The sequence below is a fragment of the Thermobia domestica genome, chromosome 1 (assembly GCF_964235325.1).
Source record: "Thermobia domestica chromosome 1, izTheDome1.hap1.1, whole genome shotgun sequence".
NCBI classification, from domain to species: Eukaryota; Metazoa; Arthropoda; class Insecta; order Zygentoma; family Lepismatidae; genus Thermobia; species Thermobia domestica.
The window spans coordinates 229,560,758-229,588,581 of NC_137454.1; the positions used below are offsets into that span (position 1 = coordinate 229,560,758).

General features: G+C 35.7%; 1 protein-coding gene across 1 annotated transcript; it reads left to right on the forward strand.

Moving 5' to 3' along the window:
* LOC145678940 (uncharacterized) lies at positions 1 to 27,824 on the forward strand. The gene is made up of 4 exons (XM_081749548.1): positions 1 to 1,697; positions 20,563 to 20,573; positions 25,047 to 25,153; positions 27,744 to 27,824. The coding sequence occupies exons 1-4, from the start codon at positions 1 to 3 to the stop codon at positions 27,822 to 27,824; spliced, it is 1,896 nt and encodes a 631-aa protein (XP_081605674.1).

The window sequence follows — 27,824 nt, forward strand, 5'->3', positions numbered from 1 at the left end:
ATGCGTACCCCACAGAAATGGCTATTAGTGTTTTACGACATTGAGTGCCGCCAAGATAAAGAGATAGCCGGAGGTATTTTTGAGCATGAGCCCAACCTGTTAGTCAGCCAACAGGTGTGCTACTGTTGTAAAAACAGTGAGACTGAACGGTGTGGTGTATGCGGTGATAGAACACATGTATTTTACGGGGACAAATGCATCGGCGAATTTTTAGACTATTTAGCACAAAGGCGTTCTGAAATAAATAAAATAGTCGTTGTAGCCCATAACGCAAAGGGCTACGACGCCCATTTTATTTTACGCGCAATGATGCTTCATAAAGAGTGGACGCCGCGAATTATTATGCGGGGGTGCAAAATTTTATCGATGGAGTATTTATGTTTAAAATTTATCGATAGTCTAAATTTCCTGCCGATGCCTTTGGCCAAATTAGGCGACGCGTTCGATTTGCCCGTCTCGAAGGGTTATTTCCCTCATTTGTTCAATGCAAAAGCTAATCAGGAGTATAGGGGTGCTTTACCGGGTATCGAGTATTACGATGTGGGAGGTTTGAAAAAGAAACAGAAAGAGAAGTTTTTGCGTTGGTACAATGAGGAAAAGGGAACACTTGGAGAGACGGGTTTCATTTTAAAAGAACAACTTATAAAATACTGTATGAACGATGTGGACGTGCTGCGCAATGCTTGCGTAAAATTCATGAACGAGTTTGAGGCTATATCGGGCGTCAACCCGTTCCTCGAGACTATAAGCATTGCCAGCGCGTGCAACTTAATGTATCGAAAAAAGTTCCTGCGACAAGACACCATTGGTATTATCCCACATAGTGGCTACAGGTGGCGTGATAATCAATCTGTCGGCGCCGTTCAGTGGCTCGTGTACGAGGCCGACAGATTGAAAACACGAATCCAGCATTCTGGTAACGGGCGAGAGGTTGTGGTGAGAGGAGGTTATAAAGTGGATGGATATGCACACTATAATGGTGAAGAACACGTTTGGGAGTACCAAGGGTGTCTATTTCACGGATGCCGGGAGTGTTACCCCACAGGCCGTGACAACCCCATATATAATGACGCGTACACTACTTTCAATATGCGTTATGAAAGTAGTGTAAACAAAATTAATCGTTTAAAAGAGCTGGGGTATATAGTCCATGAAATATGGGAATGCCGGTGGAGCGAGTTTTTAAAAGAACACCCACCGGTGAGTATATTTGTAAAAAACCACATCATGACTAAAAAGGCCCCAATTCACCCGCGGGATGCCCTGTATGGCGGTAGAGTCGACAACGTGAAACTCTACAGAAAGGCGAAAGAGGGAGAACGTATCATGTATACAGATATAATCTCCCTCTATCCTTACTGTTGTAAGGTGAAAAAATATCCTGTGGGTCATCCGAAAGTTTATGTGGGCGATGACGAGTGTCCCGATATTTCAGCGTTTGAGGGAATAATAAAATGTTCGGTTTTACCCCCGACCAATCTCTACCACCCGGTGCTGCCCTATCGGAGTGGTGGAAAATTATTGTTCCCCTTATGCCGAACGTGCGCGGACACTCTGAATGGAGAAGAAGAATGCACCCATTCGGAATGGGAAAGAGCTTTGACTGGAGTGTGGGTTGTAGACGAAGTGCGGGTAGCTGTCGAGAAAGGATATAGAGTGCTAGAAAAACATGAGGTATGGAGCTATGAGGTTGTAATGTATGACGCTGAAAAGAAAGAGGGCGGTCTTTTCACGGAATACATTAACCTGTTTATGAAGATCAAGACTGAGTGTAACGGTTGGCCTGCAGGATGCGTCACCGAACAACAAAAAGACCAGTTCATACAGGAGTATTATGAGAAAGAGGGTATCCGATTAGACCGGGAAAAGATTATGCGCAACAAACCTAAGAAACGAATTTCAAAGCTAGGAGTAAACAGCCTGTGGGGTAAGTTCGCACAAAGAGAAAACATGGAGCAAATCGCTATCATTAAAACTCCCGAGGAGTATTTCGATAAATTAACAAATCCGAATATTGAGGTTAATTCGTGTATTCCAATCGGCGACAAATTCCGTGTGCTCAACTGGAGTGTTAATGAGAGCGTTATTGCTCCTGCTAAAAACATTAACGTGATAATCGCCGCATACACCACGACACACGCGCGCCTCGAGTTATTTCGTTATTTGGATTTACTTGGCGAGCGTGCGTTATATTATGATACCGATAGTATTATTTACACTCAATCGCCTGGTGAGCCACAGTTAAAAATAGGAGTGCATTTAGGGGAATGGAAGAATGAGTTGGTGGAATATGGTCCGGATGCATATATCGAAGAATTTTGTGCTGGTGGTCCCAAATGTTACGGCTATTCTGTTGTTAACACTCTTAATGGTAAAACAAAGACAGTATGTAAAATCAAGGGAATCACACTGAATAATAAAACATTAAAATATGTTAACTTTGAACAAATGAAAGATATGATTTTAAATAATTCGCCTTCTATTAGCGTTCCTCTCGGTCGACAAATTGTACGTACTAAAGATTATAAATTGATTACTAAGCCGGAGGCGCATAAAATCTATCAGGTTACTGCTAGTAAAAGGATACGAATAGAAAATTTTGATACACTTCCCTACGGTTATAAAAGAAATCGAATAGGGTAAATACAGTATTAGTAGAAACGATAGTTTTTAATTAAGTAGAGAGTAAAAAAAAATGGATAATCAAATTTTAAATCGTTATTATAATTATTTCGATGAAATCGAGGTATGTGTTGGTCTAGCATACGATGGTGAGGGAGAATTTTCTGTTATTATCATTTTACATAATTACTATGATCGTATTCGTCTTTCACCTGATGAGTGGTATACTTTTCTATCATATTATTCATATATTGAAAACTACTTTAATGCTGATACAAATTCTTCATTGCCTACACAATTTTTCATTAGTGAAAATTATAAAATATCATTGTCAGATACTCTTAACGGTATTCGTCAGTGTTTTATTCAATCGTCAGATGACGATAGTAATGGTCAGGTAAATTTCAGTGTTTGTACATGGCGAAAACTCCAGCTTCATTTGCCGTGCATTCAGCGGACCATAATTACTAGTTCTCAATTATGTAAAGTTGTAAACATGCCTGAATTTACTACTACTACTACTGCTACCAATCTACCGTCTGAATCGTAATAATAATATGTTATTATATTCATAATTATTTTGAGGTGTATCAGAATATGGAGTTTCAACACCCATTTACTTGTATTATAGCTGGCCCCACGGGGTGTGGTAAATCATATTTTGTAAAAGAGTTTTTAAAACATTATGCCGAAAAATGGAAAAATATAGTATGGTGTTATGGTGAGTGGCAACCTCTGTATGAAACTCTATCCTCAGGTTGTACATTTAAAGAAGGGCTCCCCAAAATAGATGATTTTCCAGCACAAGCTGGCCCCCATCTGGTAATTATTGACGATTTAATGCGAGAATGTGATACACGAATTGTTGACTTTTTTACTAAAGGTAGCCACCACCGAGATTTAAGTGTTATTTTTATAACACAAAATTTGTTTCATCAAGCTAAAGGTATGCGAGACATATCATTAAATTGCCATTATATAATATGTTTTAAAAACCCCAGAGACCAGGCTCAAATTAATTATCTAGCACGCCAATTATATCCTGGTAACACAAAATTTGTACAGGAAGCCTATCAGGACGCAACACAAGATCCTCATAGTTATTTGGTTTTTGATTTAAAACAGGGCACTCCCGACGAACATCGTGTTCGAACAAAAATTTTCCCCTCAGATTCTTACAATTATGTTTATGTACCGGTAAAAAAAATAATCTCAATAACTGATATGTTTTAATACTCAATTTTAATATAATAGCTACAAAAAGAAAAAAATGATTAGCAAAGAGAGTGCACATTTACTAAAACTTTTAGCAAAGGCAAAACCCAAAGTACGCCAAGCAATTTTACAAAATGCTGATCCCGAATTAATTCGCTCTATTTGTGAATGTTCCTATAACGTATTACAAGGAAATGTTCCGTTAAATAAAAAAGAGAAAAATAGATTAAAAAGGTATAGAAAGGAATTGAGGTATTTAGCGAAAAAAGGTCCATCATTAAAACAAAAGAAAAAACGAATAATTGTACAAAAAGGTGGGTTTCTTACTGCTTTGCTTGCACCTATTATTGGAGGTATACTATCTACTTTAATTAAATAATTATGCAGCATGCACAAAAGCTTGTTTTAATTGCACCAGAAAAATTGCACCAATATCAAACTATATCTAATTTAGATGATGAGATGAAAAATATTTTAAATAATAAAAATATGAGTGTTGAAGAAAAATGGATACGCTATAAAGAGGTGTTACAAAAATATTTACACATTGTGCAAAAACCTACTGCAACAACATCAACTAGTGTTGGTACTAAGAAGGAGGAGGAGGAGGATGAGGACGATGAAATACTATCTACTCTTCCCGAAAATTGTCTGCGTAAAGCAAGACCTTTATTACGTAGATTAAAACAAAATTCCAACATTCATTGGGATGACAGTGGTAATGTTAATATTTATAATAAATTAATTCCTGGAGCTAATATAGTAGATCTAATAGCAGATTTTGTCAGGTATCGCAAGAAAAATATTCCCCCTACAGGTTGGGAACCCTTTGCTGTACTGTTAGCAAAATCCAATATACCTTTAGAGTATATAGGCAACCCACAACGTATAGAATATATTCGTAAGCTGACATCATCATCATCTGCTGCTGCTGCTGATCCAAAACAGGAAGAAGAAGAGGAGGAGGAGGAGGAGCCACCACGTAAACGTAAAGTTGTCAACAGATGGTGTGATTATAAAATATGAAGAAGCTGGCCGCTATTTATTATAACCCTTCACACCCTGCCTCGTTTTCAACTGCAACGTCATTATGGAGAGCTGTGAAGAAATCTATTCCTTTACACAAAGTGCAACAGTGGGTAAAAGAACAGTCGGCTTATACTCTGCATAAGTCAGTACGTAAAAAGTTTCCACGTAATCCCTATTTAGTGTTCAATATCGACGATCAGTGGCAAGCTGATTTAAACGATATGCACAGTCTGCAGAAGTATAATGATGGTAATAGGTATATTTTAACAGTGATTGATTTGTTTAGTCGTTATGCCTGGGCTGTGCCTGTACGTACAAAAACTGGTGAAAACATTATAAAAGCATTTAAGCAAATATTTGCATCTACACGTCGTAGACCCTTACGTCTACAAACAGATAAAGGTACAGAGTTTGTTAATAGACCATTTCAGTTATACTTAAAAAAGCAAAATATTAAATTCTTCACAACACAAAACGCCGATATTAAAGCAAGTGTGGTGGAACGTTTTAATCGAACTCTTAAAGAACGAATGTGGAAATATTTTACAGCCAAGAAGACTTACCGATACATAGATGTGCTATCGAAACTTGTTCAGGCATATAATTCTAGACCACATAGAGCTCATCAATTACCACCCGCCAGTGTGAACCAGGACACTTTTCAACAAGTTTGGAATAAATTAATAAAACCAATGCCACATACTAACATTGCAAAATATAAAAAAGGTGATACTGTGCGCATTACTAAAGCAAAACGGCATTTTGAAAAAGGGTACAAGGAAAAGTGGACTGTAGAAATATTTAAAATAAAACAGGTGATACATAAGGAAAAGAAAGTGGTTTATGTGTTGGAGGACTTAAATGGTGAAGTAATTGAAGGTACATTTTACGAGGAGGAATTACAAGGAGTGCCTCTGCCTAAAGTTTATGAAATAGACGAAATTTTAGAAGTTAAAGCTAAACGTGTACTTGTTCGTTGGCGGGGATATCCCCCTTCCTTTAATTCATGGATTCCTGTGTCATATTTAAAAAACATTTAGCCGCAATACAATATTATAAACGACTGTTATATTTGTGTATATAGGAAAAAATAATAATAATGAATGATCCATACTTTAAATACTATACTCACCAAGCAGGAGGTGGTTATAACGTGTATAGAGGTGCACCATATCAAGAAGGTTATGGTATTGGAAGTTTTTTAGGTGGTTTATTTCGAAGCGTATTTCCGTTAATTAAACAAGGAGCAAAAACTGTTGGTAAAGAATTGTTACGTACAGGAATTAATGTAGCAGGAGATGTATTAGGTGATAATAGACCTATTGACGAAGCTTTAACATCACGTTGGCAAGAAGCTAAAAATAATTTAAAAACTAAAGCTCAAAATAAAATAAATCAAGTGTTGGTAGGATCTGGAAGAAGAAAACGGAGAAAAGTTCATTTTGCAAAGACGACTGGTGGTACAAAGAAAAGGAAGAGTGATATTTTTGATTAATATGGGACAGACTAGCTTTTATCTTACACTACCGAGTAACAGTTCTATGGAGTATTTTCCACAAAATACTTTGTCATGTTATACTACCAAATTATATCATCCATTGGTGCTAGAGAAAGGTGAGTGGGAGACGGCAGTTGTTGAAGTACATTATACAAATTCATTTCAGAATGTTTCCAAATATACTAATAATATTTATTACCGCCTCATGAATACAGAAAGCTGGAACATAACTAAAATCTTACCAGGACACTATTATAATGTCGATGATATTCTATCTCAAATTAATCATAAAAGTGATATATTAAATTTACAATTAAAAGTTAAAGCATCAGTAAAACGAATTGAAGTCAGTAGAGTAATAAAAGATCAAGAGAGGCGTATAGAAGTACGTCTATCTCCTGAACTAGCCAGAATACTAGGTTTTGATCACATACAACAAGAAGATATTGCAGTTGTGCATCATGCTCGTTATCCACCTGATTTACAGAAATCGCTACCTACACTTATGTATATTTACAGTGATATTGTAGAACCACAAATGGTGGGTGACACAGTAGCTCCATTGTTACGTATTATAAATACAAATATTACAGAGTATGGTATTAATAATGTACATATTTTTGACAATCCTCACTATGTCCCCGTGCAACGTAAACAATTTGATCAAATTATTATTGATTTAAGAGATAGTACAGGTAATCCGCTTCCTTTCCAACATGGCAGTGTATGTGTAAAATTACATTTTCGCAAACGTAATACGGTATTATAAATTTTACCATGTGTGAATATTAATAGAGAGAAAAGAGAGAAAATGCAGTGTGAGTGTATGAAATCAGAATTAGATTTATTTGCTGGTTTACCCACTCAAACCAGTATTATAGGTAATAAAATAGTTCCATATAAGCCTGTGGCTTCGATAGCTGATAATGCACCAATAGAATTTGTTGTCCCCGGTCATGGGGATGACTATATTGACTTATCGCACACAATGTTTTATATTAAAGGTAAAATTACTAAATCAGATGGTTCTAATTTAACTTCTGCCGATAAGAAAATCGGCCCTGTAAATGATTTTCTCAATGCAATGTTCAGTGAATTGCAATTATATTTAAATAATCAACTTATTTCCTACTCTTCACACACATATCCATATCGATCGTATATTGAAAAACTACTAAATTATAATGCTGAAGCTAAATCAACGCATCTTCAAACATCAATGTGGTTTAAAGATACTGCAGGACATATGGACAGTGTGGCCGATGCTAATGTAGGATTTAAACAACGTTTTCTTCTCACTACTTTAAGTCAGTCATTTGAATTATTGGGTTATATTCATGCTGATATATTTAATCAGGAGAAATTTTTACTGAATGGTGTACAACTACGCATTAAACTAATTCCAGCTAAACCTACATTCTGTCTAATGGGTGACGCAGACGCTGATGGAAAAGTTGTAATTACAGATGCAACATTGCTTGTGAAAAAGGTTGATGTATCACCGGCAGTTAAAATAGCGCATAATAAAGTATTACAAAATCCTAAATTTAGAGTAAAATATCCTATAACAAAAGTGCAAGTGAAGACTGAAACGCTGCCACAAGGAATTATGGATAGTACACTTCCAGATCTATTTTCAGGCCTAGTGCCTAAACGTATTATTATTGGTTTTGTTACTAATACTGCTTTTAATGGTACTTATCAGACAAATCCGTTCAATTTTCAGCATTTTAATATGTCATTTTTTACACTGTATGTTGATGGAACGCCTGTGCCTTCCAAACCACTACAACCTGATTTTGATAATAAGCTATATATACAAGCATATTCCACGTTATTTACAGGTTCAGGTATTTATTATTCTAATCAAGGTAATAATATTTCACTAGCCGAATATCCTAATGGTTATACTCTACTGGTGTTTGATTTAACTCCCGATTCTAGTGCTAGTGCCGGATTTCATACTAGCCCACAACGGCAAGGAAGTGTACGCGTAGAGGTTCATTTTAAAGAAGCACTGTCATCTCCTGTAACAGCAATTATTTATGCTGAATTCTCTTCAGAATTAGAAATTGATTTCCAGAGAAAAGTATATATTAATTAAAGATGTTAAATACAATTGAGCTTTATGAAGCATTACAACAAAATTTGCCTAAAGATCATTTTATTGGGGTGTATGCCGCCGATGAGTTACCTTTGTTTATTCATACATTTCCAGCCGCCATAATTATAAATACTGATTCTAGTGATAAGCCTGGTGAACATTGGGTTGCTGTTTATATATCTAATATGCGTGTGGGAGAGTATTTCGATAGCTATGGTATACCTCCCTATATACAACATCATATAAGGTTTTTAAAACGAAACTGTCTGTATTATACATGGAATAATAGACGTATTCAAGGTGATTTATCTCGATTTTGTGGACATTACTGTTTTCTATATCTAGCATGTCGTGCATCTGGTTATTCACTGCACGATTTCTTAAACAAATTCTCACTCACCAATATTGATGCTAATGATATTATGCTTTATTCATTTATGAGAGTATGATGGTATTATTTTTTTTAAACTCCGCCATTGCCGGTCCCAAGCCCTGGATGAGAAAGGAGGAGGGTTGGGGGTGTTGCTACCCCGTAAAAGAAAATAATCCATACTCTGCTATGCGCTAGGATGAAGAATGTGATATCTGCTCTGCTATGTGGTTGTAAAGTGTTCATAAAAGGGAACGAGTCTCTATGTAATATGTGCTATGTTAAATAGGTGGATGAAGAATGCTATATTTGCTCTGCTATGTGTTCGTAAAGTGCTCATAAAAGGGAACGGATCTTATATGGCATGTGGCAGGTGTGTGGTGTGCGGCGCCGGCCGATCTGCGCAGACCGTGCGCGTGGCCGACCAATCAGCGTAAAGAGGGAGGGTCCGGTGCCAGCCAATCGGCGGGGGTCCCGCGCCAGCCAATCAGTGTGAACGGGGCGGGTCCGCTGCCGGCCAGTCAGCGCAGTAGATAGGAGGTCGTAAAAGAGCGTGACCGGGGTCGTGGTCGGTGTCAGCCAATCAGCGTCAGGGGGCGTGGCCTGCGCCGACCAATCAGCGTCAAGGGGCGTGGCCGGGGGCGTGGCCTGCACCGACCAATCAGCGTGAAGGGGCGTGGTCGGGGGGCGTGGCCAGCCAATCAGCGTCAAGGGGCGTGGCCGGGTCACGTGACCTGCGCCAGCCAATCAGCGTCCAGGGTTTGCGCATGCGCAGTAGGAAAAAAAACAGCCCCAAGTGTCCCCACCCTACTAATGTCCTACAAAACTGGAATTCGAAAAACCAATCGTACACAGTTTTATTGGATAGTGCTTCATCCTGAAAAGCCAAATAAAATAGTAATTTCTCATTTGGTAATTTCTTTTTATTATTAGACTACACTAGACTAGAACTACACTAGAAATCTTAAAATACCATTAACCAAAACTGTTCATGATAAAGTACTACTTCTCACAGAAAACTACTACTTCAAACTACAGCACGAATAAACGAATAACATTAAAGAAACAAAGATAATTTAAACATGCACACATCTGTTCTTTCGAATTTTTTGATAGCGGAACGATCGAAAATATGCACCAAAGCACAGGTTGTTTCTTAAACTTAAGAGGCAGCACAATCCCCCCTTGAGATCTCAAAATAATGCACTTAACATTAACACAATATATGCGCAAAGTCACATTACACTCTTTTGACTCTTGTATGGACGACTCCAAAAGTGCATTATCACCTGCACTTCTCCTTTTCCTGCAATAGTAAGCAACCCAAAAAGCACGGGTTGGTTGAGAATTGTAAGACGTTGGACGAAACCTCAATTTTGTGACAAATATATCAGTGTGGCAGACTGTGAATAGCACAATAAAATTAGTTGTTAAGAATGACGGTTTTATTATTGTGAGGGAAATGGATGACATGAAAAGCTACAAAATGATCTTACTTAAGCAGTTCAAACAAGATGAGTGGTAAGAAATAGATATCAGAGGAAAGCAGTTTTTTTCCTTTTAAACAAAACTTGTAAAAAAGAAGAAAACGTTGTATAATGTAAAGGTCTAATATAAACATTTACAAGAAACATTTACAAGAAACAGAGAGGCAAAAACGGACTAAGGGACACCATTGACGTAGCAGATTTTCGGGCCTCCCATGCAAGATAAAGAGATGCAACCCTAGTTGCAAATCCAATTGTTATAATAATAATAATAATAATAATAATAATAATAATAATAATAATAATAATAATTATTATTATTATTATTATTATTATTATTATTATTATTATTATTATTATTATTATTATTATTATTATTATTATTATTATTGAAAACTTGTTTCCATTTCCCTCTGGTGCATGAGGTCCCGGGTTCAAACCCTGCTCCCGCCAAGTGAACTTTGTGGTGGACAAACACCGTGTGCGTGGCTTTTCTCGGGGTTCTCCCGTTTCCTCCCACTTTCTTCATTCCACCATTTCATTCATTTCTCATAATCACCGTCTCCATTAGCCTAACCGGCATAACCGTGGGACGTAAAACTCAAAGATTTCATTTCATTTTCATTTTTTGTTTCCATTTCAAAATCTCTGACTCTCTCTTAGAGCATGTCTTCATATAGCGGTCATGTGTGAACTGCGGTCACAAAAGTCAAAAGGAATGAAAATTTCTGAGAGAGAGGAACAAAAAAACTTCCTTATGATAAATTCTAGGTCAAAGTTCGAAACACTTCCTTTTGACATCTGCTTTTTTCTTTCTTTTTTTCGGAAACAGAAAAGTTTTGGCGCTTATGAAATTACATTATATAATATTGCTAATTTGCATGTAATATATTTCCATTGCGAATTGTATTTTAAAAAAGTTGTCATTGGAAGACATTATTGTGCAAATTAAGTTTTATTACTTCATTTGTCGCAAGTCTTAGGGTACCCTAATACAAGCTCCCCCTCCGAAGATTGATATCGAAAATTTAGGATATGCAATATATTTGAATCAACAATCAATATCTAAATGTGTTTTTTTTTATTTCCGTACTTAAGCTGAGGGGGAAGGGGTGAACCCGAACAAACATTTTAAGCCAAAAATATTTGTTAAAATAAAAGTAGATATAGTTCCCCCTTAATATAAAACTATTACTATAATTTATCTTTTACCTCTGTTCCTGATTGTTATCAGAAATCAGCGACAGTACACATACTTTACATGGTATGGCACTATACTCTGTAATTTTCAGAACTAAGAAAATTGAAGGATAAAATCCCTCTGATATTAAAGTGGAATGTTCTACAAATTAATCATAATTCATTGTTCTTTTTCTTTCAGTAATTTTCATAGATTCAGAACTACAAGACTAATAGAAGTAGAAATGAGAGATTTAATTTTTTCCTCTCTCCCTAAAATATTTCTGCATTTTCCTGTGATGGTCGTTTTTTAAAAAATATAAATCCCCTATCCTGGGCTAATTCTGGCTACCAGGATCTCGACTTAGTCGATTCGGAAATAGTAAATTTTGTCGACTCGCAAATATCGGCAGTTTGTTAAAAGAGATTTCACATTTTATGTTTTTATTTCTTCGTTACAGAAACACTTCTGATTGACTCTGTTTATAGTAAGTTACTGAAATTATACACCCCGCATTAAAAAAAGCAACAATTAACACCTTGCAGCTAGGATATTTAATATAAAGTTTCTTATCCCATAATCGTGTCTGGTAAAGAGATCCCCTCTCTCTCTTCCTTTTCTCTTTCCCATATTGAAATCAGCAACAATATGAGCAGAATTCCAATTTCAAAATATACATATATTAGTATCAACAAAGTGAAATGATAAAAGTGAGACAAAACGAGATTCATAAGTTGATGTAGAGAGAAAAATATATCTCAATGAAAAATTAAAACCAATAGCTATCCGTTAGAGATAAAGAAGTGAGACAGAGAGAGGAAAGGAAGTAGCGGAAGAAAAAGAAAAGGGTGCACATATAAAAATATTGGATTTAAACAGAGTAAGAGAAGAACCTAACATTATTAGAACCTAAAAGGGCAATTCGAAACAATTTGTCTGTAGTATCCACTTTTCAGGTTATTGTTCTTAGAAAGAAACACTATACCCTTTGTTAAATACTTTTCGAGTAGACTAAGCGTTGGTGTGTTGGTACCGTCCTAGACTTCCAAATGAAAAATATCGGTTCGAATCCCCATAAAGTAGTATAATTTTAAAAAAAAACGCTACAAAGGTTGGTTGAAGTTACAAAGCATCACTGGCGAGAATTTAAATAAACAGAGTGTGCGTTCGTCATCATAGAGTCATGATAAGTAGTTTTCGTATTTATATTCTTCTCTCTTTCTCTCTATCCATCTTTCTTGACATTTCTTTATCACGTCTTGCATCTTCACTCTCTCACACACAAATACACAATCTATGTCAAGGAAATAAGTATTTTTTCCTATGGGTTACCGAGCCTCAGTTGAGCCACCGTGTCATTGCTATGACCCGTTTCAGATTTAGCGTGTTCAATCTATTGTTGCGAATTAAAACATTATATCCGCAACAGGTGAAATGGAGAGTGGATGTTCGGAACAGACAAATGTTCAGAAATGACTAGAAAATGCCCCCTTTCTGGTCATTTCAAGAGAAATGTTATTTATATTAATTTCACACAAAAAATGGTTTCCATCCTATAATTCAATTTGTTTTATCCACGTATGAAATGAGAAATATGCAAGATTTGCTACTTCTATAAGGAACCGACACCCAATTTTCCTTTTAAACATTTCTAACTTTTCATTATGATACAATTTGGACTTTTAATGAAAAGTATGATCTACGCTACGTTAATGTATTTCACATCTGTCATTTAATGAACACTACCGAATTTGCAACCCAAGTACGCGGAAAGACAGGATGTGTGTTAAACTTTTGGTATGATCCTAGATATTTCTCGGAACTTTTCATTTACACTGGAAATTGAGTATTTAATTCGACCACCAAGTTCGGTATTCATTTTGAAAGTACCTTAATAAATTTTTCAAGCATCCTCTACGTGTATATTCGAAGAGTTCTGACAAAAATAAAAAAAACAAAACAAACGTTATTTCTACATTACTGTTGAATTTCTGGAAACGGAACTTTATAATGGTAGGTTCTCTTTTACTCCATTTAAATCCAATATTTTTATATGTGATCCCTTTTCTTTTTCTTCTGCTATCTCCTTTTCTCTGTTTGTCTCACTTCCTTATCTGTAACAGATAGCTATTGGTTTTAATTTTTCATTGAGATATGTTTAAGTTTGTCTCTACGTCAACTTATGAATCTCGTTTTTTTATTTTTATCATTTCAATTTATTGACACTAATACATGAAATTAGAATTCTGCTCATATTGTTGCTGACTTTAATTGGAATTCTGCTGTAGAACATTCCACTTTAATATCACAGGAATTTCATTTTCCGATTTGCTTAGTTGTGAAAAATTATATAGACTATATTGATATACAATGTAAAATACATGTACTGTCGCTGATTTCTGATAACATTCAGAAACAAAATAAAAGATAAATAGTAATAGTTTTCTATTAAGGAGAAAGTATAACTACCTTTTTTTAACAATTTTCTATCTGACTTAAAATGAAAACTATCACCCCCTTCCCCTTCAACCTTGGGTACGGAATGAAAGAATATATCTAGATTTTATTATTGATTAGAGTATATTTCAAGCATGAAACCTCGGATCTAGGCCTGGCTGATATGTCGATATATTTATATCCTCTATATCGATATTGACACACATCAATTCTCGAAATCGCAAATATATCAACATCGATATATCCTTATTCTAAATTTTCAATAGAGCTCCTTCGTGGCTTTGCGGTTAGCGTACGACTCCTTCGGCTTGCGAGTCCCGGGTTCGATTCCCGACGGGAGCTCATGTGGTTCTACGTTAATCAGTAAGTCCCCTTTCATATAGTCTCGCTGCTGAAAAGGACGTTAAACTCAAAATTAACTCAACTTAACTAAATTTTCAACATCGATCTTCGGGGAGAGGCGAGGCATAAGAGACCCCTAAGACTTGCGATGGATGATGAAACTTAATTTTTACAATAATGTCTTCCAATGACAATTTCCTTCTTACCACAAATTCCAATGTAAATAAATTCACTTGTAAATTTGCAATATTATATACTGTAATTTTTTAGGCTCCGAAACTTTTCTGTTCCCGAAAAAATGAAAGAAAAAAGCACCTGTCAAAAGGAAGTGTTTCGAACTTTGACCTAGAATTTGTCATAAGAAAGTTTTTTGTTCCTCTCTCTCGGAGATTTCCATCCCTTTTGGCTTTTGAGACCGCTCATTGACAAAAAGTGCACACATGACCGCTATATGCAGACATGCTCTTTAGCAGAACCAGACATTTGGAAAGGAAGCGAGTCTTCCATTAATAATAATAATAATAATAATAATAATAATAATAATAATAATAATAATAATAATAATAATAATAATAATAATAATAATAATAATAATAATAATAACTGGCTTGACAACTAGAGTCCCATCTCTTTATCTTGCATGGGAGTCCCTCAACTCTGCTACGCGAATGGTGTCCCTTAGTCTGTGTTTGTCTCTCTTCCCGTTTCCTGTGGATGTTTTTGTTGTGCTGTTAAGCGTTTATATTAAACTTTATATTAGTAATCTTATTTTATAGGAGTTTTTTGATAAAGGAAAGTAACTGGTTTCCTCTGATATCTATTTCTTGCCATTCATCTTCTTTGAACTGCTTAAGTAAGATCATTTTGTAACTTTTTATATCATCCATTTCCCTCGCAATAATAAAACCTCATTCTTAGCAATTTATATTATTGTGTTATTTGCAGTTTGCCACACTGATATATTTGTAACAAAATTAAGGGTTGGTTAACCTCTTTCTAATTCTCAACCAATCCAACGACCATGCTTTTTGGGTTGCCTACTATTCCAAGAAAAGGAGAATTGCAGAGGTAATGCACTTTCGGAGTCGTGTGTACAATTACAATACGACGTGCAGTTTCATAATGTTTCATTTTCACATTTTTAATGATTTAATTAATTTTGATTATTGTGGAGGAACTTTCTCAGTCCAAATATTGACAATCACTTACTAAATTATGTATTGTTAAAATTCTAGGCGAACAGCAAATATGTATTGAAATTATTTGTAGACAAAATAAACACAACAACATATATATTCACGACTGTCAACGTAATTCATAATTGTTAACATATGCACGTATATGCATCTGTTTTTATTAATAGATCGAATAAAACAACGTATCTCTGTATGTCTATCTATCATCAGCTTTCCGCATGGAAAGAATGACCTACAGCCAACAATATTTTTACACACGTATATCTTCACCAGATCTAACCTTGTACGAACGCCTACTTTCAATTTTGGGTTTGGTGAGTCGGATTTTGGGGGAAGGATGAAAACATATGCATAAAAGGAGAGGATAAATACCCGGGACAACGTATGTTAGTGGTTGTGAATTGAAGTTTAGCGTTCCTTTCAGCAGCGAGACTGCATGAGATGTGAACCTAATCCCTAACGGGGGATCCGAATCATGTTACTTCATTCCGATCCTCCCGCGCTGAAAAAGCGTATACTAATCTTACGGCCACGAGGGATCTCCCGACGAATATTAGTATCAAAGCCATAGTTTTCGCGGTCTCTGGTAAATAGCGACACTCCCTAAGCCATTCAGGATCAAGTTTAGTCTTCCATTGACATAAGAGGAGGGGATTAAAAATAACTGTCCAAAATTACCAATATTAGTGTCGATTCCATAGCTTTCGGGATAGTTAAACTACCTGGGGGCAGTCCTGATGACATTTAAGGCTAAGTTTGGACAAGAATAGTTATGTCATTTCGTCTGGGAATTAAAAGCAACGCCGAACGCGTTTCTATTTACCGTTTAGGGCTTATGCGGGGGTCAAAAGAATAAATAATCGGAATACGAATATTAGTGGTAGTGGATTAGAGTTTTGTGTTTATTTCCGCACCGAAACTATATGAGACGCGGACCTACTGCTGAATGGAGATCCGAACCACATTATCTCTTGCAGGAATTGAACCCAGGGCTTCCGCACAAGATGCATACGCTAACCATATACCCAAGGGAACTCCCGACACATTAGTGTCAAATTCAAAATTTTCGAAGTCGCTGAGGTGAACAGTAACATTACCGAAATCGTTTAGGTTTTGTTCCCAACATCGTGAGTGGGCTAATAAGTAACATGTCTGATATGACAATTATTAGTGTCAAATTAGCTTTCGGGACCGTTAAGCTGATTGATGAGAGTTTTAATGACATTCAAGCGACATTATTTCTCATTTATTTCACTCATATTGAGAGGGGTAACGCTCTTCGTTATTTTTTTATTTATTTTTCAAAGGAGCAAAGCCGAAAGTGTCGCGATTTATATAATTCGCGACATTGACAAAGGTCTTCGGCGTTGCTCTTCCTTAATTCACTATTTATTTCTTTACTTTCGAGTTGAGTTGATTTTAATATCGCTTTCAGCAGCGAGAATATATGAGACAGAACCTACTGATTAACGTGGAATCCGAACCACATGAGCTCCGGCCGGGAAACAAACCCGGATCTCTCACGCCAAAGGCGCATACGCTAACCGCTTAGCCACGAAGGAACTCGTTCTTTCAAATATGTTGTATGTATGTGTCTTTTGCTCCCCGTAAGAAAAACACCTATTTCAGTTATTTATAATCCCAGACAGCAATTTAAACTTGTTGCAAGGTTGCGGCAATCTTGCCTTTGGAGGTCAATTTACTTTCAACTATGCAAGCAAATTTGCTTGCTGCAAGCTTGTGGCAAGCTAGTTACATCAGGGCAAGGCTTGCAGTAATCTTGTCTTCACAAGTGAAATATGAGTCAAATTATCTCTAACGCAAGCCAAGTGTAAGCGTATCTTATCAATGGCAAGCCTTATTAAGCTTATTGCAAGCGAAAGACAGGATAAACAAGCCATATACAAGCTTGCGGGGAGAGAATTTAGATAAAACATAAATCTGTTAGAAATCCATGCTACAATCCTTGAGCACATCAAAAACATCTATGACATATAAACGTTCCCTCACCTTTCCAATTATTTAAGCAAATGCACAGCCGTGAAAACATCAATAACTCCAAGCTGCTTGTACAAAACATCAAAATAACCATAACGATTTTGTTGTGACAAGCAACGTGACGTTGATTCTTGCCAATATCCAATATCTTGCTATATTAGCCGCGAGTACTTGAAATTTCTACCTTTTTATATACAAACGCAGAAAAATGTTTATACTTTAAACACAGCACTAAGATAAAGTTTATACTGTAAGTTAAACTTTAAGGTCACATTAAAATATCTGTATTCTTTCGTGAAATAAGTAGGCTCAAATCTGCTAGAATCTGCATCTATATTCACATTTATGCTTTATACATAAATACCACAATTCTTTATTCCTCATGGTTACCGAAATATGAGGAAATAAAGAGCAACATTAAAGGTACGTGCCATTAGAGTACTAGACGACACAATTTTCAAAAGAATAATTAAATTTTGTCCTTTATTCAAGGTGAATGCTAAAAAGACTAACAACGCAAACACTACCTTGTCGCCGAAAGTTAAGAGGTCAGCGTCACGTGGTTTCTGAGAACAACTGAAAATCAAACGCGCCCTGGCTTTTTACTTCAATTGAAAGAAAAGCATCTCGCAAGTGAAGCTTGGGTTGTCCTCACTACAGCTTGCGCTAAGCAAAAGTATGCTAATTTTTACAAACGAAAGCGAAATAAAATCAAATAAAAGCGACAGGCAAGCTTGCGGCAAGTAAGCATGCTGTCTGGGAATGAAAATAGTATATTTTCAAATTAATGTGTTTAAGTATATTCAAATATTAAAGCGTTTTAACAACAATAAGTATTATGTTTATATTCAATTGTTTTAATGAATAACATTATTAAAAGTTAACAATGTTAAGTTTAACTTGACCACGAGCATTCATGCCGCATATTGTTCCACTGTTCGTACCTGACTTTTAAGCTTTGTTGTTTCTAAAAATTTCTTTTCTACTTCATTTGTATTTTAGAATCAATTACTTATCTATTACTTACGTTACGAGCATTTTTGTTTTTCGCAAATTACATCAAGCTAATTATATCTGGTTCGATCCCAGCTCGTGGTGAGTGGGATTTACGGTTGATAAACATTATGTCCGTGAGTTTTCTTGGGATTCTTTCGTTTCCCCCTGTTTTCTTCTTTCTAGCATTTCATTTATTTACACCATCCTCGTTTGTTCTAGCCTACACAGCCAGGGGTAAAAGTGGATTTGAAAAGGTAGGAGGACGGTAGCCAGCGGCATGACGTCACGCCTTTCCCCTGCCTATCTCCGCCCATTGTAATTTCTTAGGAACTGGGGGACGCCGTACATATTTTTGGAGGTGGGGAACAGCGTATCCCCGCGTTATCCCGCACTTTTACCCCTGTACACGGCAAAATCGTAGGACGAAAAAGTGAAATACTTCATTTCATTTAATGTAAGTATAAAAAACGAAACTACATTAAACACTATGATATCTACTTTGAGTCATTTTCGTCAACATTCTTTCTTGGTTAAAATACTACCAATATATCTTGTACTTCATGATCAATACAGATATAGTCACAGTTTAATAAGAAAAGAAACACACCAGACGACAACTACTAATTTCAGGTGTCCCCAAACCTGAGATAATCCCCGAACTCTGCCATTTTATTAAATGGCAGTGAGTTTGAAAACATACTTTAAGGACGAAGGTAAATGCATATGTTGTATGGAACATCAGTTCTCGCTAAAATTATGAAACAATTTACCTATAAAAAAGGATTTTGAATTATTGGTCTTGTATTCAATGAATTAGTCTTGTCTTCAAGTACCAGATAAGACACAAACACAGATCTAGAACATGCCTGCATACATGGTTACAACCATTTCCAACGGAGTCTATTTTTGATGTACAGAATCTTTAGGTCGAGAAATTGCTTACAAGTGAAATATGCTTTGTGGAACGTCCGCTGTTTGTTTTCTTTTTAGCAATAAGAAAATACTAAGGCAACCGTCACTCGTGGAAATAGACGCTATCCCAGCCAATCGGAAGTTATATATATATAATAATATGTTTGATTCTGCAGCATTTTACATCCCAATGAGAGAAACATCGAAGATGGATTAGAGGAATAAGAGTTTCGTAAGTGCTTTCGCGTTTAGACTGACGGACACTCGGACAGCTATTATTAAAGGCAGTATTCATGATTATAATATTAAGTATTTCAAAGAAAAATTATAATTCTGTAGTAACATCAATTACTTTGAGTTCACAACCAAGACACATATACGAAGCAGAAATATACCAAATACTAAGAACTTCAGACTACAAAAACAAAGAAATACATTAGCCATCAAGCCCAGAATCTCAAGAATCTGGATCAATATTTCTAGAAAAAATATTCACTTCTAAGAGAAAGTCATCTTTCATGAGAAAGAAGTACCTTGTATTATAAGCTTTCGCTTCGAGCTGAAATACCATATATGAGGCGTTTGATGACAAAGTGGTGTAACTCATCTTTTGTTTTTCAATAGTGAGATTGTCATTTCCGTGGACTTGAAACCATAACCTGTTGGATAGCAAAGTTGCGTATCTCAGAGTTAAAAATAGGATAAAAGATGGCAGCACAAAGAACGTCGTAAATTCGAATTACGTTGGCCCTGCACGGCAAAGTGACGTAAGTCAGATAACATTCGCCAAGAACAACTTTACAAACTGCCTCGAGCCATAAGCAAGCTAAAGAAGGACGTAGCTGACTTGTTACCATTTATACCACCTATCCATCATCACTACTTTTCGTCTTTAATGGTCAGTGACCAGTATGGAGATGATGATGATGACGTGTACTGTGACAGTAATGATGATGCTTAATGTTGCAGTGTGCCTCCCTTATTCATATTTCTGTTTACATTGATGTTGCCATTTTGTTTCTATGACTTATTTTTACGTTCATTTACTGCTGTGCATTGTTTCTGTGAACATATTGTTCTGTTACACAAGAGGTTTGATGGCAAAGTAGCGTAAGTCAATATTACTAGTTAATTTAAATACTGATGTGTTTAATAGAGTAAATAGGGGTAAGTCTACGAACTTATGAACTTGTACCTACATAACGAGTCTTCACAGATAAACGTCTAGTTATATAGGGATAACAATCTAGAGTCTTTTCTGTATTTACTTAAACATGTATCTCAATATCTAGAAATGACCAGAACTACTTTTCCTTCCAACCCCTCAATTATGTGCTATTTCACTAAAAATACAGAAACTCTGTGTATATATTCTGACATTTTGCATTTTTCGAGTTGGCAACACACCTTAGCAACATAAAGGATTCACAACAGAACTTTGTACTTTTTGATCGATTTTTCAATATTGATTCTAATAAAAGTCTCAAACTGTCTAAAACGCCAATTTGCCATCCAATGCCTCATATGAACTTTACTGACAACTCCTAGATGAAATGTCTCTTGCGTAAGAGTTTCGGGTTTGTTTTAATTAGATCTGCTATCTTTTACAACTCAATTAATATGTATGTTCATTCACACCTTCCGCAAACAAAGATAACAATTATAGATAGTTTTGTGTACATGGATATGACCATCTCATTTATTGACAGGAGAGATAGGAAAGTCGCAAAAGTGTGAGTATACATCATTTTCGAAACCATGTGTGCGCGTAATATGCTGAAGGCACATCGGGTGCTTTGCGGCTTACGGTCTAATTCAATTTTCTCCTATGATTGGAACGAACAGGTGAACAAGAAACATAAGTTTCCTTTCGCTTACGCCTTTTCGAATTTTACCCTTCATGCCTTTCCATCATTCGCCGAAACTTTCTTTTTGACAGAGATTCAATCCCGAGACCCTCTTAGTATCGATCTATTTCTTCTTGCTTCTTTGCGCAACATTGTGGAAGCGCTTTGCGGTTGTTCTCTCGTTCCGCCACTAAATTCTTCGCTTTCGAATATGGTTGAATTTAAAGGGCTTTTCTTCTAGTCGCCGTCTTCTTTGTGTGCTTATCTTAAACTTTCACCTACCCATGAAACAATAGTTTTTTCCGCTCGTTTCCCGCACCATTTTGAAAGTTCCTTGGTTTTTTCTCGGATCTTTCCTTCGATTCTGTACGCATAACATGGCAAAGTCGAGTTCACCTCTTCTCTCTTCATACACCAAATCTCTCTCAATTCCAGACATTTTTTGCCTAGTGTTGTAGACGCATCTCTCTCCCCCTTTTTTATGACTATAGCGTAAACCATTACTACAGTTTTCCCAGTTTCTTCAGAATTTTTCAGGTCTAGCCTTCTTTCACACGTGTCTTCCTAATATGATGGAAATATTCTTTGTGAGGGGGGGGGAGATCCAGGTGATTTTTCAGTCTGATTCGTTTCTATCTGTCTTCACGTTGTTCCAACACACTTCTTTCCTTTTGGTCTACTTTTCAAAGTTTTGACGAATTTATTCTTCTTGCTTTTGACCTGGATGTCAAATGAAACGATTTCAGCAGAATTCTTATCTTTTATTGGTGGAAGTAACATTTTTCAGGGTATTCTAGGACCTCTCCCACAGTTTTTGTTCAACCTTAACGCCTTTTGCCATGTAGAGGTCTTTTCAGACATTTTCGTCCATCTGTTTTGTGCGCTTGCTTCGCAACACTGTTTTTAAATTATAGTATTGACGAATTTTCTGACTTAGTCCTCATTCGCGCATCTTTAGGGCATATCCAAATACACTTCTCGTGTCACTTCATGCCTAAGTGCGATTCTTAGGTCATTTTTGATTGGCTTTTTCCGGTCGATTGATTTATCATATCGTTTCCCATTTCACGAAAATTGGTAATTTAAGTCAGTTTGTAACTAATCATCGCAAACTGTTACTATTTAAATGTGTTTACTGGTCTGAGAAGGCACTTATAATTGGATAAATTATTAGTGTTTGTTTTAGTATAGAATTGCGGATGCACTTTTTCGGATCTTTTCCACAGTCAAAAAGAATCTACTTCAATTTTGATAGTTTTTTTTTTATTTACCATATTCATTTATTAAAGTCCCTAATTCATCAGAAAATGTGTTTACTTTCTTAGTAATTTCTCATTTCTTCTCCATATCCACATTTTGGAATAGAAATAGAGTATTTTTAAAAGTATTTTCCTTCTGTATTATTATTGATTGTTCTGTAATTAATTTATCGACAATAAGCCATCTGCAATTATCCCTTTTCGGATTCATCTTCTCCCTTTCGAGCATTTACATTCTAAAGTTGCAATTTTAGTATTCTCTTGAGGTTATACTTTGTTTTGATATTTTGAGATAATGTTTGCTGTATCTAGCTCCGTAAGATGCTATTTAGCGCATAAGACATTCGTCAGTAGCCTCTGATAGCAGGTCGTTCTCATCCTGCTTCAGTTTATTGCACCTCAGTCGTTGTGCATATTATTGTGGTAACGGACTTTTTCTTTAGATAGTGTTTAATGGACTTTGTTCATGTGCTAGTTTTCTTGTTGTTCTTCGTTTTTATTTTCAAACTTAAAGATAGCTCTTGAATAAGATATTTGAAGAAATTTTCAAATATTTATTTTGAAAGATTTTTCGCATTTGCATTTGGAATGTTCTCCGCTTCGATTCTTATAATTGCCAACCTGGGTTGCTCTTGATAAAATTTAGTAAAACTTGAATATGTAGAGCACTCTGAGCTCCCCAGATTGATCTAATTTGCATGAAGCAAATCTATATCTACTTGCATTTATATGAGAGGTAAGTTTGGGGATACTCCACCACTGGTTGCATTGATTGAGGGCCAACCAGAGCCCCATTAAAATGATAACAACAATGTCTACTTAAACATGTGTATTTTAACAGAACTAGTAATCATTTATGTGTAAAGTGTTGTTTGTGTAATGAAGACTTAAGAAAGTGTAATTTAATGTGTAACTCATGTATAACGAATTGGGTTAGCACAGAATTTGGTTGTGACACATACCTGTTGTTGATGATTAGTCGAACCAAGCACTGAATGATCGTATACCAGTAACAGCAGTCGGTTGTATTTTAACGTTGACACTTCTTAGACTGTTCTCTTAGTATTTGAAGTTAATAATGTTTTAACTTGACGAATTGTAGAACTTTAAATGCTACTTCTCTAATATTGATCCTCTGACAGTGATCCTCTAATAATGCTCCTCTGATAATGATGTCATTGAATAAAATAAAAGGTTTTTATACAACTCAAACTGCTGACAATCCAGTAATACGGTTTCAGCACTCGGGCCGATTTTCGTCCACGTGCGTCCCAGATCTAAAAAGATCTTATTCAACCAAATTCTCATAACCTCAATTCAATCATGATGACACGAAACAATGTCACTTTCTTGATGTCCTCATTGTCCGAAGAAAAGTGTGGATGTTAACAAATTTATTACATAACATTACAAGCTCTTGTTGATAGACTAGAATTCATACAATTTGAAGTATACACATACTGTATTCTTTGCACATATCTCTTTAGAGATAAACAAGAGTAAATTAGGTCTCCTGAAACTCAAGACCATACTACAATTAAACTAAACAAATTAAACCAATAATTAATAATTATCTATGGTCTTGACATAATTACATTTCGGACTAGGATTTTGGACATTGACAATTTTGCTACATTTATTCCCTGTACTTGTAATCAGCATTTTATATAAAGTTCATTACCACTTAAATCCCACTTTTTCCGAGAGACTCATTTTCTTAAATTATCCTCTGTAAAACTGGCGATCTTTCTTTTGTGTTCCAAGGATCACTTTCGTCTCTAAAGAGTGTTTTGTGAACTCTACATAGGTTTCTTTATTTCATGTATATTTGTAAGTGTAGTGTTCTCCTCATATATTTGTGCACGTATATTTTGATAAAAAGAGTAACTCACGTAATTTGAACAATCTGCTCCTATAGGTCAGAACCATCGCCTAGGTAATCAGTATGTCAATTTTCGTGTTTGGTTTTTCTTTTGCTAAATAGAGGCATTAAAACTGGTTGTATAAATGTTCATAACGGGCCCGAACTTAGAATATTTATTTCACACTAGTTGTGAAGGCTAATTTAATTTAGTTTAGTGCAGTGTTTTCAAGTCAATGGAAAGCTATTTGCTATTTCAACAACAAGGTGACTCACCATTTTGCATATGCGAGTCAAAATTTTAGGATAAGTCATTACTGTTAACAGATCAAAGATAAAGCTATTCGTTTTCCACAAATATATGTATGTTCTAAATCACTAATACATTTGGACCAAAAAACTATTTTTACTCATTTTAAGCACGATTTTGTATATGGGTCGTTCATGTTGATTTCATTAGAGTGTTCATCTCTAAGAAAAAAATATTTGCAGTAATTATGTCATGAATCAAGGGGACTTCATATTGTAAAACTCTGTCCCATGTAGGTTGTAGGTAGAGCGTTAGTAAAAAGAGCGTTCGGAATCGACTCCCACTAAAGGCTTTTATTATAAAATTCCACTATAAAAAAGTATTTTACAAAATACTATACAGATAATTTCTCTATGTTTGCAGGGTTAGATAAAGGTAGCATTCGACCGAGAAGTCGCAGACAGGATCTCTACAGAGACCCGAAGCAGGCTAACCAGAGTGGCGTTAGGGACCCAAAGCTCCGATACAAAGTGAGTTGGTAGGTGGGCACAGAGCCCCGAAGCAGGTTAAGCGGATGAGGTTGGGATTCCCGACAGAGCCCCGAAGCAGGCTAAGCCAGGAGATAGGAAAGGCGTAGTGCCGAAGCAGACTAGAGACCTGGGGTTAGATTACTCCCAATGTTCCGATGCAAACAATAGGAGGGGCACCAGAGAACTAGTACACAACGCCACGTGGGACATTTCAATATACATGTACGTATGTAATCTTTTGTAACCGCAGTTAATCCAGAGATATACTATGAAACAAACGTTGCAATCTTATTTATATCTCGTACATAAAAACATTGGGATTAGTGCAGGGATGTAAATAACCACTCGTCCGGGGCGAGTGGTTCATCGGTCCGGGCGAGTATTTGATATCATACCGAAGGTAAGTAAATTATTTCTATTGTGGAATGTGGGCTAGTAGCTTTTTCTTTTGGGCTAGTAAAATTTTGTTGCTTATTTGCATCAATGGATTAGTGTTTTGTTACTAGTTGTAAACTAGAAAAACGAGTAGACATTATACCTGCGTAAAAGAGACGTTAATTTAAGTTAGATACTTGTAAGTTAGATTATACGTATATATCTGTTATAGAGACTAAGCAGCAACAATTTTGTAACAAAACTTGCATAATTTTCTAGTATATTCAGATCACAGTATCTATATTTTTTCTCGATTTGACTTGTTGAGACTCTTACTCCTTTTCACGGAGGTTTTAGACTATTTAAAAAAACGCTCCCCATTTCCGGAATGATGTTCTACTGTTTCATTTTATGATTTCAAAGTTAGATACATTTGAAAACTATTCTCCTCCATTTCTTAGCAGTTTATTTTGAGAATTGAAATGACATTGTAATGCCAAGTATTATGTATGTCTTACTGGTGGCAAGACCTACACTCTCGAACATTATCTGTTATTGACTAAAATAGCCCATGAGAACTTTACGAACTTCGTTCAGCGATTTAGTACATATTAGCGACATTATAGTTATCCTGTACTTTTAATTTACGCCATATATAAGTATACGTATGTTATGACGAGCAATGTTTTGTAATTTCGCCTATTTTTATATAGACTTGTTTTTCATAACATATACGTAATTTTTAATTTTATTATTTTTATTATTCTTTTTGTCCTTAAATGAATAATGTGTGTATTCTTTTTAGGTCCTTGCAATCTACTTAGGGTTCCAGCCAAAGTTGTTTTCCTAAGTAGAGGATATTGTGGTGATATATGATTTTGTTATACCTAAAGATAACTTAATAATAATAATAATAATAAATTCATATATATTCTGGTGATGCGTACAGATATGTACGAATTTAGCAAAATGTCATATACACATATTGGATTCTCATTAATATTTCTACCCAGATAGGGCATTAAGACAGGATTTTCCGTATAGTGACTGATGATTAGGAGGCGGGATAGAAACTGGCTATTGTTTTTCGTTTACTCACTTAAGGTTTTTCTGAATGCGAAACTTTTACATTTGTGCTGAGAAAATAAAATACAAAGGACTCTTAATAATTCTTGCCTTATAGTTGTATGGCATGGACAATTTTCATTTCTAAACAATTTTCATTTCTGAGCAGAAAAAATATACTGGAACGATTCAATTCATCTCGTATGGTTGCTCTAATATTAGTTTCAGGTATAGTGACAGCTCTCTGCATTCATTCCGGAGATAATTATCTTGCTGTCAACACTCCGAAATACGATTTTAGTCTAATTAAGCTATTATAACCTAATGGCCTTTGGTGCATGACTTCTGGAGTTCCTTCAAACATCTTGTTCAATAAATCAACATAGTATCCATAATAATCATCAATGACAACTTGAAGGTGATCCATGATTACCAATAAGCGTATAGAATAAACACTCACTCTGTATCTGCAGACTTAAAGTGTTATGGCCACCTTCTCCTTCCTTGAGTGAAATCACCATTGCGTTCACGTTCTCATATATTTTTCGTTTTCGTTTGTTAATTCCATTTCCATGAGTGTATATCCGTACGTGTAAACTGTCAAGTATTTTTCATACTTTTCAGGATATATGCTAGTTATAAACATATAAAAAGAACTAATATTTTTGTTTATATGCCAACTTTCTATTATTCTATTGACAGAATAATACTCTATATTGTTTTCTCAAGATTTTTTCTTTTACGTTCGTTTACAGATTCACCCGTGGGTGACCGTTGTATGTACCACCAGTTCTCCTTAAACATAGGATTTACTTACGAAAAAGGATTTTAAATAATTGCATTGTATTCACTATATTTGACTTGTCATCAAGCATAACAAAAGATATGAAACAAACACAAACCTAGAACATGCCCGCGTGCATTACAAAGGTTCCTTACATTCATTCCCAATGGGCTCTTTCTTTCATATGCGCAGAAAATTTAGATCAAGAAACATCTTACAAGTACTTGGGTTGACTGAAAAGTTTTGTGCCTAACATAGAAAATAGGAATATAGAATAAAATAATTATGCATATTAGAATACTACAATCTTTGATATTAATGTGTATCAAGCTCTTGGTTCTAAGTAATTACTTTTGTCTTTTACAGGCTCTTGAAGTGAGTGAGATCGCAGAAGTTGTGAAAATGAAAAAATCGAGTACAGGACAGTCATCAAGTATCTGCAATTAA